Source organism: Leptodactylus fuscus, chromosome 8, assembly GCF_031893055.1.
Source record: "Leptodactylus fuscus isolate aLepFus1 chromosome 8, aLepFus1.hap2, whole genome shotgun sequence".
NCBI classification, from domain to species: domain Eukaryota; kingdom Metazoa; phylum Chordata; class Amphibia; order Anura; family Leptodactylidae; genus Leptodactylus; species Leptodactylus fuscus.
The window spans coordinates 34,006,695-34,021,328 of NC_134272.1; the positions used below are offsets into that span (position 1 = coordinate 34,006,695).

Sequence of the window (14,634 nt, forward strand, 5' to 3'; positions counted from 1 at the left end):
AGAGTAAACCATGTGCTCAGCTGTTTCCTTGAATTCCACAGATGTAAATGGCCCAGGTTGTGTGAATGCGCTGACATTTATCCATTCATTCTCAGCCTGTACTCAGGTATTCATACGCAGTCATCTTCAGAAGAACACATGTCATTTCTCTAGTAAAACAATGAGCATGTTAGGCAGCTCATCCCGCAAGGAGAAAAGAGGTTAGTCTGAAAGAATATGACACGGCTAATCTTCAAATGATTTAGGAATGAATGGCAGGTAAGGTCCACCAGTGTCTGTGGATGCCAGCTTGTGAACAGATTCTGCTGGTTATGATAGGATTGCAACAGATCTAAAGATATAAAGTAGTGCACTGTACGAGGGTAGTCTGAAAAGTTTCCGACCTCCACATGTAGATGGCAACTCTCGTCAACCAAAGTTGGGGAATGTGTTCGCGTATGCATTGGAACATACTCACAAAAATTTCAGCCATTTTGCACATCGGTTTTACTTTGACAGTTGTTGTAGTCAGTCAATGCGAGTGATTTTGTGAAAATGGATTAAATCGAATATCGAGTTGTCATTAGATATTTGTCTTCGCAAATTAAAGACAAATTGGACTCTGTGTACGGGGACTCTGCACCATCATGTACCACCGCCAAATTTTGGGCAGTTGAATTTAAAAATGGCAAATCAGCTTTGTTGACGATGAACGTTCAGGACAGCCAAAAACTGCAACCACAAACGAAAACATTACGTTGAAAAATAAAAATAAATTTGAAGAAAAAATTATTATTATTTCTTTGTTGGGTCGGAAACTTTTCAGACTCGTATTGTACAAGCAACCAAAAAATCATATGTTCAAGTTACTTATGAGGACTTACGCCTCATAGCCATAGTGGATTTGCATGTGTTTTCCACAATTGTACAGTTCCACTTACTAAGAGTAAGTTCACAAAGATTTTTTGGCAGGAAGGTTTTTGAGACAGAATCTGTCTCAGAATCCTGATTTTTTCAGCTAGAGGAAAAAAAAGCGACATGACCTATCTTCAGGAGCCTTCACATGGAGTAAACATGCGTGTTGCAAAATACACGTGTAAAAAGACTCCCATTGACTTCAATGATATTTTTACACATGTAAAATGTCATTGAAGTCAATGGGAGTCTTATTTTTACACGTGTATTTTTACACGTGTAATTTGCAAAAATATACACACGTTTACTCCGTGTGAAGGCTCCCTTCAGGTGGATTCCACCTTGAAAAACCCTTTGAAATCATTGAAATCAAAGGGAGGCAGAAAAAACGTAAAGTGTTTTTTTTTTGTTGCAGTTTTTCAGGTGTTTTTTGATGTGTTTTGCAAAAACCGCATCAGAAATCGTAAGAGTTTTTCTTTATTTCAAGGGAAGTTTACAAGTCCATACAGTGTGCTGGAGCAAAAAAATTGACTCAGAACCAAAAAACATAAGGGTGTGGGGTACATTAAAATCTAACTTTTATTTGATGTATAATAAAAGATCCACAAGGAATATACTTGGGTAGCCAAATGTATATAAAGATGTGAGGGTAAAGTTTTTAAAACTATACAAAGAAAAAACAGTCAAAAACCTTCTTTCCTGCTTCACATATAAAAAAAAATTCAAAACAAGAGCATGATAGGAATGATAGGAATAATTGGATTTGCAAAAATCTATTTAAAATAGAAATATGTTTCAAATGGAATAAAAAATTAACAAAAAATGTAATGGGTAACTATAGAAATTACAGCTTAGACCATAGAAAAGTATAAAGTGGGTATTGAAATATGATGGCAAAAAGCAAACTTTCTGTTTTATTTCTTCTTTCTTCTTGTTTCTACTAACATCCATCAAAATATGATTTTATAAATCCTTCCAAATATACTTAAGTATTAAAATTCCCAAACATGGCTGCAATATATTTACTCTGATACATCCACAGGTGCCCCGAGGAGTATTTGAAGAAATGAAATATGTGGAACTTATGATTGTAAATGACCATCAAATGGTAAGTTAGACCCGCGCTCTATAGTATATACGTCAGTACTGTCCCAGGGAAGAACTGTGCTAAAGAAGAGAAATACTAAGAACAAGACTCACATTGCCTTGTTCACATTGGATGCAGATTTTGCAGATTGAGTTTTGGTTGCAGACTTCATTTTGTACACTAAAAATCCCCAACAAAATACAGTATAATGTATGTCGCTATGGTTTACAAAACTATCCATATGCAAAGCAAAAAAATCGGCATCGCTTTGAGAGCGTTACGTAGAATTTATCATTTAGGCTAAGGCATCGATTTGCGGAGACACAATGTTTTTTGTTGCAGATTTCTGCTTTTTTTTTAGCCATAGTCAAGAGTGACTTGAAAAGGAATGGGAAATATAAAGGAAGCTCTTAGACTTACCCTTCTTTAAATCCTCGCTTGAGGTTGGCTCAAAAAACGCAGCAAAATCTGCAATGAAAAACGCTGTGTTTCCACACAGTATGTACCCTTCAGGCATGTATTTGTTCCAAATTTGACTGAAAATTTTCCAGCTAATTTGGCTCTAAGCACATGAACATGTTCTATGTCAGTGAGCTTGATGTGTTTAAGGTGACAGCCCTACGTAGCGGGCTGCCGTGAAAAAGCAGATTTTCTGCTTCCATTTTACCTATTGGGAAACTGCTGGCGTTTCCATAGGCATAAATGACATGCTGCTATTTCCAAAAACGCAGCATTTCCGTTGCTGGTATTTTTCTGTAATGTGTGGATGGGATTATGCCACTCATGGCCCCAGTGGTGAACATAGCCTCTCTGCTGCCGCCTGAGGTGGACAATCAAAAGACGACCCCCCCCATCCCTGGTATTGAGTCCGGGGCAGGGGGGAGGTGTTGTTTATCTTTTGTTGTTCATGACCACTTCTTGCAGCTGTGACTTGACTCTGTAACGTTTGAAACACCGACTCTTTGACTACTCACTTCTCCACGCACCCAACCCATATATGTCCCACAGCGGCCCCCCTGTAACCTCTACTATGCCCCACAGTCTATTGTGGGGGCATAATAGAGGTTACAGGGGCTACAGTGGACCCTTCAAGCTCTATTATGCTCCACAGTTGCGCACCCATGAACTATTATTATACTCAGAGGTCTTTTCAGACCCCCGAGTATAATAATCGAAGCCCCAGGAGAGATGAGGGAACATAATAAACAGTGTTACTCACCTCTCCGGGATCCGATGTTACTCCTAGCAGGCTTTGGGCCTGTATGGTAATGTGTCAGACGTCACGTGGTCTGGGATATTACCATATAGGCCCAAAGCCTGTGCTAGCAGTAACAGCCTGTTGCCATACAGGCCCAATATACTTTCTGGGGGGTCAGGTCCGACCACTGGGACATAAACCTAAATCATCCTGTGTCTCTGAATGGAGTGTCACAGTTCTTTCACAGTCAGTAGAACTGGTGAAGATGAGTTTTTTGCTGTCAGTCTCACAGATACTGAATGGAATGGTGACCTTTATGTGTAATCGTCACTCCAGACACTTATTATATGTTATGTGAATAGGTGAATATATGATGCTGAGACATCTCACTAATGTCACCGTCACACACAGTTTGTATCTCTTCCACCATGTCCATATTTCTATTAGTTAGCAGTGTAGACTGTTAGGAGTATTTAGGTTCTTTAATTTCTATTTTTCTTACCTGGGGAGTTTTTGGCTGCGCAGTGTCTGGGGTGGCATCCTGGCGCTGCGGGGTTGTCCTGTCGTGAGTATTGGTGCACACCTTCTGACTTGCACGTGCGCACTGATGGTAGGCAGCTTTATTTCCTGGTTGATTAGTCTGTCCTCCCATTTGCACCTGGGAGGAGTGGTCTCTACTCTGTATTTAAACCCATGCCTCCCATGGTTCTGTGCTGAGTGTCGCTTTTACAGAGCTAGGCCTTAGCAGGAGGAGTAGGTGGTTATCTTGGATAGAGGAAGTTCCGTGGTTGATTTTTGGGAGGTTTGGGTGAACGAGTTGGTTTGTGTGTTTTCCCTTCTGTGTTCACCAATCCTCCCTCTGTGTATAATTGACTGTGTGAGTGAATTGCCTTATCCTTTGATTTCTACTCAGTTTCCCTGTGTTTGTTTCCTAGTGTATGGTTCCTTCCCATATTGGTTTGGGGGAATCCTTTCCCACATTTTTCCTGTGTGCTGCTTGTGTTGTTAGTCAGCGCACACCCTTGTCAGTCCCTGTCAGTAGCAGCTTCACTTGTTCGTTAGGGGTGACCCCCTTTAGTCTCCAGTCCCTAGAGGTCTTATAGGGCATTCCTTCTCCCACTTCCCTCTAGGCCTACGGAATCAGTGAGAGAGGAGCTGTCGGGGTCAGGCTTAGCCTGAGTACAGCCGACCCACACCCGTGAGGCAGGGACCGGGATAGCTAGTGGGAGTAGTGCAGGGCGAGATTCCCTACTGCTATCCCTTAGCCCCGTTGCAGCTACCTGGACTGACATAACAGTACACTCAGCCGGTAAAAAAAAAAAAAAAAAAAAAAAAGTTCGTTTGCATTATGACGGACCTGAAACAGTTGTACCAGGCGGTGCAGCAGATTTCCACTGAGATGGAGGGGATTAAGCTACGAATGGATGCCATCCAAGCTTCTGGCGTATCTCAAGTACAGCAGTTGGCTCAACACACAGCCTCTCAGGTGGAGGGCATACAGAGGCAGGTGAGTAGCGCCCCTGTGGGTCGGCCTCTGGAGCCAAAAGTCAGCTTACCTGAACCCTTCCGAGGTAAGAGGTCAGATTTTTTCCGATTTCAAAAGGACTGTCTTTTGTATTTCCGGCTACGGCCGTTTTCCTCCGGTTCTGAGGTACAGAGAGTTGGGATTATTATTACTTTATTGAGAGATGATCCCCTCATCTGGGCACATTCGTTACCAGCCGACTCAGCTTGCTTACTAACTGTAGAGGCGTTTTTCTCCACAATGGGGTTACTGTATGACGACCCAGACAGGGTACGCACGGCTGAGTATAACCTACGACGTGTGGTGCAAGGGGATCACGCTATAGAGAAATATTGCACAGAGTTTCGTAGGTGGGCAGCAGAAGTACATTGGAATGACCCCGCTCTACTTAGTCAGTTTGAGACAGGGCTCTCGGACCAGGTTAAAGACCATCTAGTTTCTCACCCTGTTCCGGGAGATCTAGATGAGGCCATGCAGCTGGCAATTAGAGTTGGACGGCGCCTCCGGGAGCGTGGAGACAAGAGTCCTGGGGGGCTTAGCCCTCCTCAATTCTCTGTTTTTAGAGAGGACCCGGGGGACCAACCCATGCAGATTGGGGCCACTGTGCGAAGTGCAAGACCCAAGAGTGAAGGGTCCCGCACAGTACGCTGTTTTGTGTGTGGAGGGATGGGACATGTAGCAAGGGTATGCCCCTCCAGAGAATGGTTCGCCAAGGAGAGTAATAACCCCAGGTCTATTGAGGGTAAAGGGAGAAAACCTACTAAGGAGGGAGGTGTGCATATTTCCTGTACTCAGACTGCCGGGTTGACCCTTGAAGGATGGGTAAATGGGCAGAAGTGCCGGATTTTGGTTGATTGTGGTTCGGCAGTCAACCTTATTGACTCAGAGTTTTGTGAGCAATTAAGGGTGAGTCCTTTGGTCTTGGAGTCTCAGATACCGGTGTGGGCTATTGATAAGACCCCTCTACAGCAAGCTGTCATCTCCAAACAGGTGGAGGGTTTGGAGTTTATTGTGGGTGGCCACAGGGAAGAGATTGACTTGTTCTTGTTGTCTAAGTTACCAGCACAAGTAGTTTTGGGGTGGCCCTGGCTGAAGCAGCATAACCCTATTATCAACTGGGAGACCGAGTCAGTAGTTTCTTGGGGGCAGGGGTGTAATGGTCGATGTCTGCCCATATCCGTTATGTCTTTGTCTATAGACAATTTGCCTCAAGAAATATGTGAGTTCAGGGAAGTCTTTGAGGAAAGGGCAGCCAAGACATTACCACCACATCGCACCTATGATTGCTCGATTAAATTTATACCTAATGCAGTGTTACCCAAGACAAGGTTGTACAATCTCACTATTCCGGAGAGGGAGGCGCTCAAAGAGTATATTGAGGGGAGTCTAGAGGTGGGGCATATTCGCCCATCTAAGTCCCCAGTAGCAGTGGGGTTTTTCTTTGTAAAGAAGAAAGATGGAGGGTTGCGCCCTTGTTTGGATTTTAGGGAGATTAACAAAATCACGGTGCGGAATCCCTATCCCATTCCGTTGATCTCGGATCTATTCAGCCAGATTACGGGAGCCCGCTGGTTTAGTAAAATAGATTTACGTGGGGCGTATAACTTGCTGAGAATCAAGAAGGGGGATGAGTGGAAAACAGCGTTTAACACACCCCTAGGACACTTTGAGAATCTTGTGATGCCTTTCGGTCTAACCAATGCGCCTGCGTTTTTTCAGAATTTTATTAATGATGTACTAAGTGCCGTCATAGGGAGGGGGGTTGTGGTCTATCTGGACGATATACTCATTTACACCCCGGATTTGGAGACTCATTGGGAGAGAGTAAGAGAGGTTTTAGATCTCCTGAGGGTTAACCAATTAAGTGCTAAGCTGGAGAAATGTGTGTTCGCGGTCAATAAATTATGTTTCCTTGGCTATATCCTATCGGACAAGGGGTTCGAGATGGACCCTGAGAAGGTCAGGGCAGTCTTGGAGTGGCCGCGACCCGAGAACCTAAAGGCGGTCCAACGGTTCTTGGGGTTCTCCAACTATTATCGCCAGTTTATCAAGGGATTTTCTGAGGTTGTGAAACCTATCTCGGACTTGACTAAGAAGGGGGCTGACTGTGCTAAGTGGTCGCCAGAGGCGCTAGCTGCGTTTGAAGAACTGAAGAAGCGATTCTCGTCCGCTCCCATTTTGAGACAGCCGGATGAGAGGTTGGCCTTCCGAGTGGAGGTGGATGCCTCCTCGGTGGGGGTGGGAGCAGTACTTTCTCAGGAGTTCGAGGAGGGTACGCATCCCTGTGCCTTCTTTTCTAAGAAATTCTCTGCCTCTGAACGGAATTATGACATCGGAGATGGGGAACTACTAGCAATAAAACTAGCGTTCGAACATTGGCGTCATTTCCTGGAGGGGGCCAGGAGGCCAGTCCAGGTATTTACTGACCACAAGAATTTGAGTTATCTTGTGTCGGCGAAGAGATTAAATGCACGGCAGGCCAGATGGGCTCTATTTTTTGTGCGGTTCCATTTTAACGTGACTTATGTGCCGGGTTCAAAGAATGTTAAGGCTGATGCTTTATCCCGGTATATGTCGACTGAGGAGGAACGAGAGGCGCCTGCCACTATTCTTGGGGATGGAGTGGTGGTAGCAGTATTGGGCGCGAAATTGGAGAAGGCCTTGATCGAAGCGCAACACGCTGCACCTTCCAAGATACCTAGAAACAAGCTTTTTGTCCCAACTACTCTCCGACAAAGTCTCCTGAGGGAGTGTCATGAGTCGGTTCTTGCTGGTCACCCGGGGGTTTCAGAGACCATGAGATTGGTGTCTAGGAATTTTTGGTGGCCAGGGTGGAGTAAGGAGGTCTTGCAGTTTGTTCAAAATTGTTCGGTCTGTGCAAGAGCCAAGGCGTCGCATACCCGTCCCCACGGTCTTCTACATCCATTGGAACCTCCTAAGGCACCTTGGACTCATCTGTCTATGGATTTCATCACGGGCCTTCCGGTGTCTAAGGGTTTCACGGTCATTTGGGTAGTCGTTGACCGCTTCACGAAAATGTGCCATTTGATCCCGTTTTCCAGGCTGCCATGTGCCAAGACACTATCTGAGGCGTTTATTAAAGAGATTGTAAGGTTGCATGGTCTTCCTGAGGAGATCGTTTCGGACAGGGGACCGCAATTTGTGGCTAAATTCTGGCGGGCTTTTTGCAGCAGGTTGGGAGTTACACTGTCGTTTTCCTCCGGGTTTCACCCAGAGTCTAACGGACAAACAGAGAGGAAGAATCAGGATGTGGAACAGTTTTTGAGGTGTTTTGTTCGAGAGAACCAGAATAATTGGGCTGCCTTTCTCCCCCTGGCAGAATTTTCCCTAAACAACCATGATTCCAATGCCACAGGTACCACACCTTTTTTTTGCTCCGGTGGTAGACATCCTGTTTTCGGAGTATTTTCTTCCATTTCTTCCCCAGTTCCGGAGGAGGAGCTATTTTCTAAAAAGCTGCAAGGGGTATGGTCCCGTATCCGAGAGAATCTGGTGCGGGCGTCGCACCAGGCTAAGGTCCAGGCGGATCGGAAGAGAGGAGAGTTGCAGTTCTTCCCTGGTGAGATGGTTTGGTTGTCCACCAAGAATATCAGGTTGAAGGTTCCTAGCAAGAAGCTGGGTCCCAGATTTGTGGGTCCTTTTAAGATCATTAAGATGGTAAATGAAGTGGCGGCGCAGCTGCAACTACCTAAAAGGTGGAAGATAAACCGGGTCTTCCATGTCTCCTTGTTAAAGAAGGCCAAGAAGGGAACGTCTCCAGTTAAGGTTCCACCAGTTTCTGAGTCCGGGGAGTATGAGATATCCCGAGTTCTGGATAGCAAATATGTTCGGGGGAAGCTATGGTATCTGGTGGCATGGAAGGGATACGGTCCTGAGGATAATTCTTGGGTCCTGGAGTCGGATGTGTCAGCTCCCAGACTCGTGGAGAAATTCCACAAGGAGTTCCCGAAGAAGGATGCTCCTAGAGAATCCGGAGTCTTCTCCTTGAGGGGAGGATCCTGTTAGGAGTATTTAGGTTCTTTAATTTCTATTTTTCTTACCTGGGGAGTTTTTGGCTGCCCAGTGTCTGGGGTGGCATCCTGGCGCTGCGGGGTTGTCCTGTCGTGAGTATTGGTGCACACCTTCTGACTTGCATGCGCGCACTGCTGGTAGGCAGCTTTATCTCCTGGTTGATTAGTCTGTCCTCCCATTTGCACCTGGGAGGAGTGGTCTCTACTCTGTATTTAAACCCATGCCTCCCATGGTTCTGTGCTGAGTGTCGCTTTTACAGAGCTAGGCCTTAGCAGGAGGAGTAGGTGGTGTTCTGGGATAGAGGAAGTTCCGTGGTTGATTTTTGGGAGGTTTGGGTGAACGAGTTGGTTTGTGTGTTTTCCCTTCTGTGTTCACCAATCCTCCCTCTGTGTATAATTGACTGTGTGAGTGAATTGCCTTATCCTTTGATTTCTACTCAGTTTCCCTGTGTTTGTTTCCTAGTGTATGGTTCCTTCCCATATTGGTTTGGGGGAATCCTTTCCCACATTTTTCCTGTGTGCTGCTTGTGTTGTTAGTCAGCGCACACCCTTGTCAGTCCCTGTCAGTAGCAGCTTCACTTGTTCGTTAGGGGTGACCCCCTTTAGTCTCCAGTCCCTAGAGGTCTTATAGGGCATTCCTTCTCCCACTTCCCTCTAGGCCTACGGAATCAGTGAGAGAGGAGCCGTCGGGGTCAGGCTTAGCCTGAGTACAGCCGACCCACACCCGTGAGGCAGGGACCGGGATAGCTAGTGGGAGTAGTGCAGGGCGAGATTCCCTACTGCTATCCCTTAGCCCCGTTGCAGCTACCTGGACTGACATAACATAGACTGGCAGAATGGATTTCACCTATTACTGAATATTAGTAAATGTTACATATTTATTCCACCAAATATTACAATTCTGATGCTCCTGCTGTGAGGGGTTTGGATAGACTGAAGCTAACTTGGTGGCAGAGGCCTATGGGTAATGGAAGCTTCTGGGAAATTACTTCTTTTGCCCTCCATATAATTCAGTCCTGATTCATTTCACTGACTGTACATTTCAGACTAGTGAAAGTCTTTATCCTGGAATATTCATTTTTAGTGACCTTTTATCCTTTTCACATTAATATTTGTGACCTCCAGAAAACAGTATGCGGAAAAACTGGAAATAGTTTTTGTTAAAATTTTGTGAAATTGTTTTTGTGTTGTTATAAACAGATCTAAGTTTCTAACATTCTCTAAAGTTTGATTTCAGAATGCTTCTCTTTTTACTAGGTGTTTCAAAGAGGTACCACTAGATGGCAGTGAATATAAAATGTTGTTCTTTTCAAACCCTTAAAAACTTGAGTCTTCAGTAGATGATACCTTTTTTAATGGCTAAGGGGGCGTTCACACTACCGTCAGTGTCCAACAGGTAGTGTCTGCTCCTAGTGTCCGTTCAAAATCTGGCACGGACATTAGGAGCAGACACTAGCTGTGTCCGTGACACTTTTCATTCATTTAAATGGCGATCGGGTGCGTTCTTTTGCACTCCATGCCTGTCCTTAGCTGTCTGTTTGAAAAGATGTCCGACTTTTCAAGCGAACAGCAAAAACCTGCATGTCGGGTTTTGCTGTCCGCTTGAAAAGTCGGACATCTTTACAAACGGACAGCTAAGGACAGGCACGGAGTGCAAAAGAATGCACCCGATCACCATTTAAATGAATGAAAAGTGGCACAGACACAGCTAGTGTCCGCTCCTAATGTCCGTGCCAGATTTTGAACGGACACTAGTAGCGGACACTACCTGTTGGACACTGACGGTAGTGTGAACACTCCCTAACTCATAATGATGACAGAATATAAAGTTTCAAAGCTCTTTGGCTTCTTCTTAAGATATAACTAAGAACAATTTCTGAAGGCTGCATATTTATGTACAACAGGACACATAGGGATAGGATTTCAGGAGGGAGGGGGATGAGGAGAAGAGGCTTATTAGTATATACATGTAAACAATTTCAGTAATTTCAGTTCAGTGATTTCTATAGCATGACATGAACCCATGTGAGACATTCATTCCATTCTCCAGAGTGTTAAATAGGGTCATGCTCTTGTATTCATGAATCAGTCGCTGTTTCCTTGATTTAAAATTCCCTCTTAGAATCAAAATTTTCATGTCATTGGTGATATTTTGATCTTCATTACAGAAATGTTTTGGCACGGGAAGGTTATTTTCAAACCCTATGAATGGTCAATATGAGGATTTTTTTCAAATACAATTCTCCATACAGAGTACCAACTGTTACCCACAGGGTTCTGGAGGTGGTAGGCCAAAACGCCAACTCCAATTCCTCTAGTTTTACAGCCCACCCCCAACTTCTTCATAAATAGCTGGCAGCCATGGTCAGTCAGAATCAGTAAAGCTAACCTAGTGATTGAATTCCTATGAAAGTACTTATGTAACAAGTTATGCATCTAATTATACAATATTAATAATTACATGATATAATTAAAAATAGTTAAAGGGGTAATATCATTAAAACTCAATTTTTTCTCCCTAACATGTAGGAATAGCCTTAAGAAAGGCTATTCGTCTCATACCTATAGATGTCTTCTCCGCGCTGCCGTTCCGTTGAAATCCCAGTTTTCGCTGGTATGCAAATGAGTTCTCTCACAGCACTGGGGACGGGCCCCAGAGCCCAAACAGCACTGGGGGTGTCCCCAATGCTGCGAGAGAACTCTCCAGCGCCGTCTCCATCTTCTTCAGTAATGGGCTCTTCACGTGTCTTCTTCCGAGGGTTGGCTTCAAACTTCTAGGCCTCGGGCTTAGTGATTAGAAATAACTATTAGACATTTATTATGTATGTCAAGGACTGAGGGTTCTTGAGGGTTCTGTACTATATTCACAGTGTATGTATATAACAGTATGCAGAGAACTTGCTGTCCTGGTGTAGTACATATATCACTACCAAGAGCCTATCAGTAACACATTGCCTACTGATCTGCCTGCTCTAGTGTCATTCCGTAAGCTAAGTTCACACCACATTTTTGCCATACAGGTGAGCTATACATTTTGTACCGCATGTAAAGATACAAGAGATTCCTTTGAGCAGCCAAAAGCACCACATTTTGCACTCCTTTAGGACAATCTTTTCAGTTACCACATGGTGGCAGTATTGCTCCTTTTTTATTTATTTTTTGCTAAGGTTCACATGTGAAATTGTAATGTTCTCCAAGTTGATGATTTCTCCTATTTTTTTTTTCTAGTACAAGAAACAACGTTCCTCTTACATTCATACCAGCAACTTTGCGAAATCCGTGGTAAACATAGTTGATTCTGTGAGTATGTTATGTATTTCTCATAAAAGTTATATAGCTGTTACAAGCCGTGTCTCACATTGTGTTTAACCCATAGTTTCACAGGGAACAAACTTCTTCTTTGTGAGTGAAAGAGTCAGGGCTCCACAAAAGTTTTGTATACATGAACACTTTGCTCCAATACCTTCTATAGTTTTCTGAGATAAAAACTCCAAGCACAATTCTTTTAATAACTCATTTTCCAGTCTCTAAGATCAATTTGGGAAAAACATGTAAAGTATATTAATGTAAAAGGGATTGCTTACATGCACAGCCAGGATCATATCGCCCATAGCATCTCGATGGGGTCACTTTATCATCTTGGCCTTCCTTGAAGTCACTTTTTGACTTGCTTTATTATTAGTATTATTATTATTTTTTTTTTTTGCAATAACTGTATCTCTATCCTCAGCACCAGTGTTCCCTAAAAACTTTTGGTGCATTTTTTAAAGGGGTTGTCTGTTTATTTTTTATTATAACAAGCCATTACCCACTGTTTCCAGTCATGCCATATGGTTCATCTATATACAGATCCTCAGCCTGTTTGCTCTAAGTGACCGGTGCAGCCATTCACAGGCCTCAGCGGTCACATCTTCACAAACCGCATGTCACCTGCCATTTATGAAGAGATCATCACCTGTGATCGGCTGTAACAGTCCCCTTACAAAATGGGACATCACTGATGACATCATCAGCTGCCTGCTCTGCACATGGAGGACTAGGGGAGGTGATTGATAGTTTATGTTTATGGCCCCACTAGTAACATGATTAAATAATAATAAAAAAAAATTACATGGACAACCCCTTTAAGTCAAGTTAGAAGAAGAGAGTGCTTGCACAAAAATTTTTAAGACTTTTTAAAAAGTTGCACAGCTTAGGGAAAACTGGTTTGGCTGAGGGGAGAGACTTATAGACCAGGTTCTGGGGATAAGGAGAGAGCACCTTTGCAGGAGACTTACAACGCCATTTTTGCTCCTACGCTGTGCTGACGAGATCCAACCAGATCGAAACAGCGCTGTCCACAGCTGGGATTCTGTTCCTTTTGGAATAGTTTTATTGGTTTGGCTAAACCTTGCATCATAGCATTACACTTGTTGAAGTCGTGCATGATGTTTAAGGGGGCTGCCCCTAGAGGGCAGCAAGCAGAGGCACTGTTTTCCTATTTACATCTTGGAAAATAGATTTGCATATAAATCATAGTGAAGGACAAGCACAACTTAAATTTACCTGGCAGCTGGAAAGTCCGACTCAGATCATTGTCCACATCTTTATCAGTTCAAGTCTCATTATAGATATTGAGTGAAATTAAAGCTCAGGAATCATAAGATTCCGGATACCATGTCCGTACTGACTCAATAAAACAATAAACCCGTTGTGTTAAAAATGGATATTGACTTTTTGCGTCATCCATATGTTCATTAAAACAGGCTTATGTATATTGAGAGGAGGAGTTTTTCTGACCTATTTCTCAGGGCCATAACTGAAATCCCAATCTGGAGGCTTTCTACTCTGAAGTTAATTCCCTCTACTAACTGCTTCAAGTAATTCTTCCTACCAGTATCCATTCTTTATGTTATCTGATGATTATTTTTAAGGGATGTAATTCTACTTGTGATACTAGACATTTGTAAGGTAGTATGGATGCTGATAAATAACAGACGCACTCATTAAACTGGTAGTTTGTTATACTGGGAAGGATTCACCATGTCCTGACTGTGCCTGTTAGCTTAATGATAGCCAAGCTGGTGTGTCCCGACTTGGAATAGTAGAGCTTATTGTTGTATCATGTGTTACAATGTACTTGCACTGTCTTGGAAGATGCACTTTAAACATGCTCTTGTTTCAGTGGTTTGGTGCAGGTCATCACGCAGTCTGTGTTCTAGAACTTTTAGGAACTGGATCACACCATGATTGAGTAACAAAAGTTACTTGTCATTCTCCTGTGGTGTGGTGTGGCCTGGGTGATATTATGCTTTACCCTGGCTACCCTGAGTGCAAGTTGGTCCCCTATTTAAGGGGTGCTCCTATGCTCTGTAAGGAATATACAGCTTGAGATGAAACGGAGACATAGGAGCAGGGGCTAGTTCATGTTGGAGGAGGCAGTAAATAGCTAGGCCAAACAACTTGGGAGAGGTGTTGCTCCTATTTGCAGCAAGAAGAGATCGCTATCTGTAGGTTGAAATGCCAGCCAATACTTGGAATGGGCATTCTTTCCAAAGCATCTGGTGTGTGTGACCAGGAGCTACAGTGGTGAGAAGTGCATCTTCTGCTGTTTGCCCTCACAACCTGGAGGCCTTCACAAGTCACTGTTATTCTCTACTCCATGAGCCACCCTGATACATGACCTGCTGTATTACACTATCTTCTGTTGCTCCATAGCTCAGTTCTGTTGCTCATGTACCTATTGTAGGTGTCTCAGGAAGTCGTCCATGAACCAGTGTTTCTGTATTCTCAGTAACTTTAAAGTGGCTCTATCAGCAAGATTATGCTAATAGAGCCCCACATATGCGTGAATAGCCTTTAAAAAGGCTATTCAGGCACCATAAATGTTATATTAAATCCCGGTCCCGATGCGACGATG

General features: G+C 43.7%; 1 protein-coding gene across 4 annotated transcripts in view; it reads left to right on the forward strand.

The window, feature by feature from the left end:
• The window catches only part of ADAM23 (ADAM metallopeptidase domain 23), a 179,879-nt gene that overhangs the window by 100,620 nt on the left and 64,625 nt on the right, over positions 1–14,634 (forward strand). For all 4 annotated transcript variants that reach the window (XM_075284286.1, XM_075284288.1, XM_075284287.1 and 1 more), the window contains exons 9-10: positions 1,937–2,002; positions 11,964–12,035. In XM_075284286.1, coding sequence (XP_075140387.1) covers positions 1,937–2,002; positions 11,964–12,035 — 138 coding nt within the window. The remainder of the gene's footprint in view (positions 1–1,936; positions 2,003–11,963; positions 12,036–14,634) is intronic.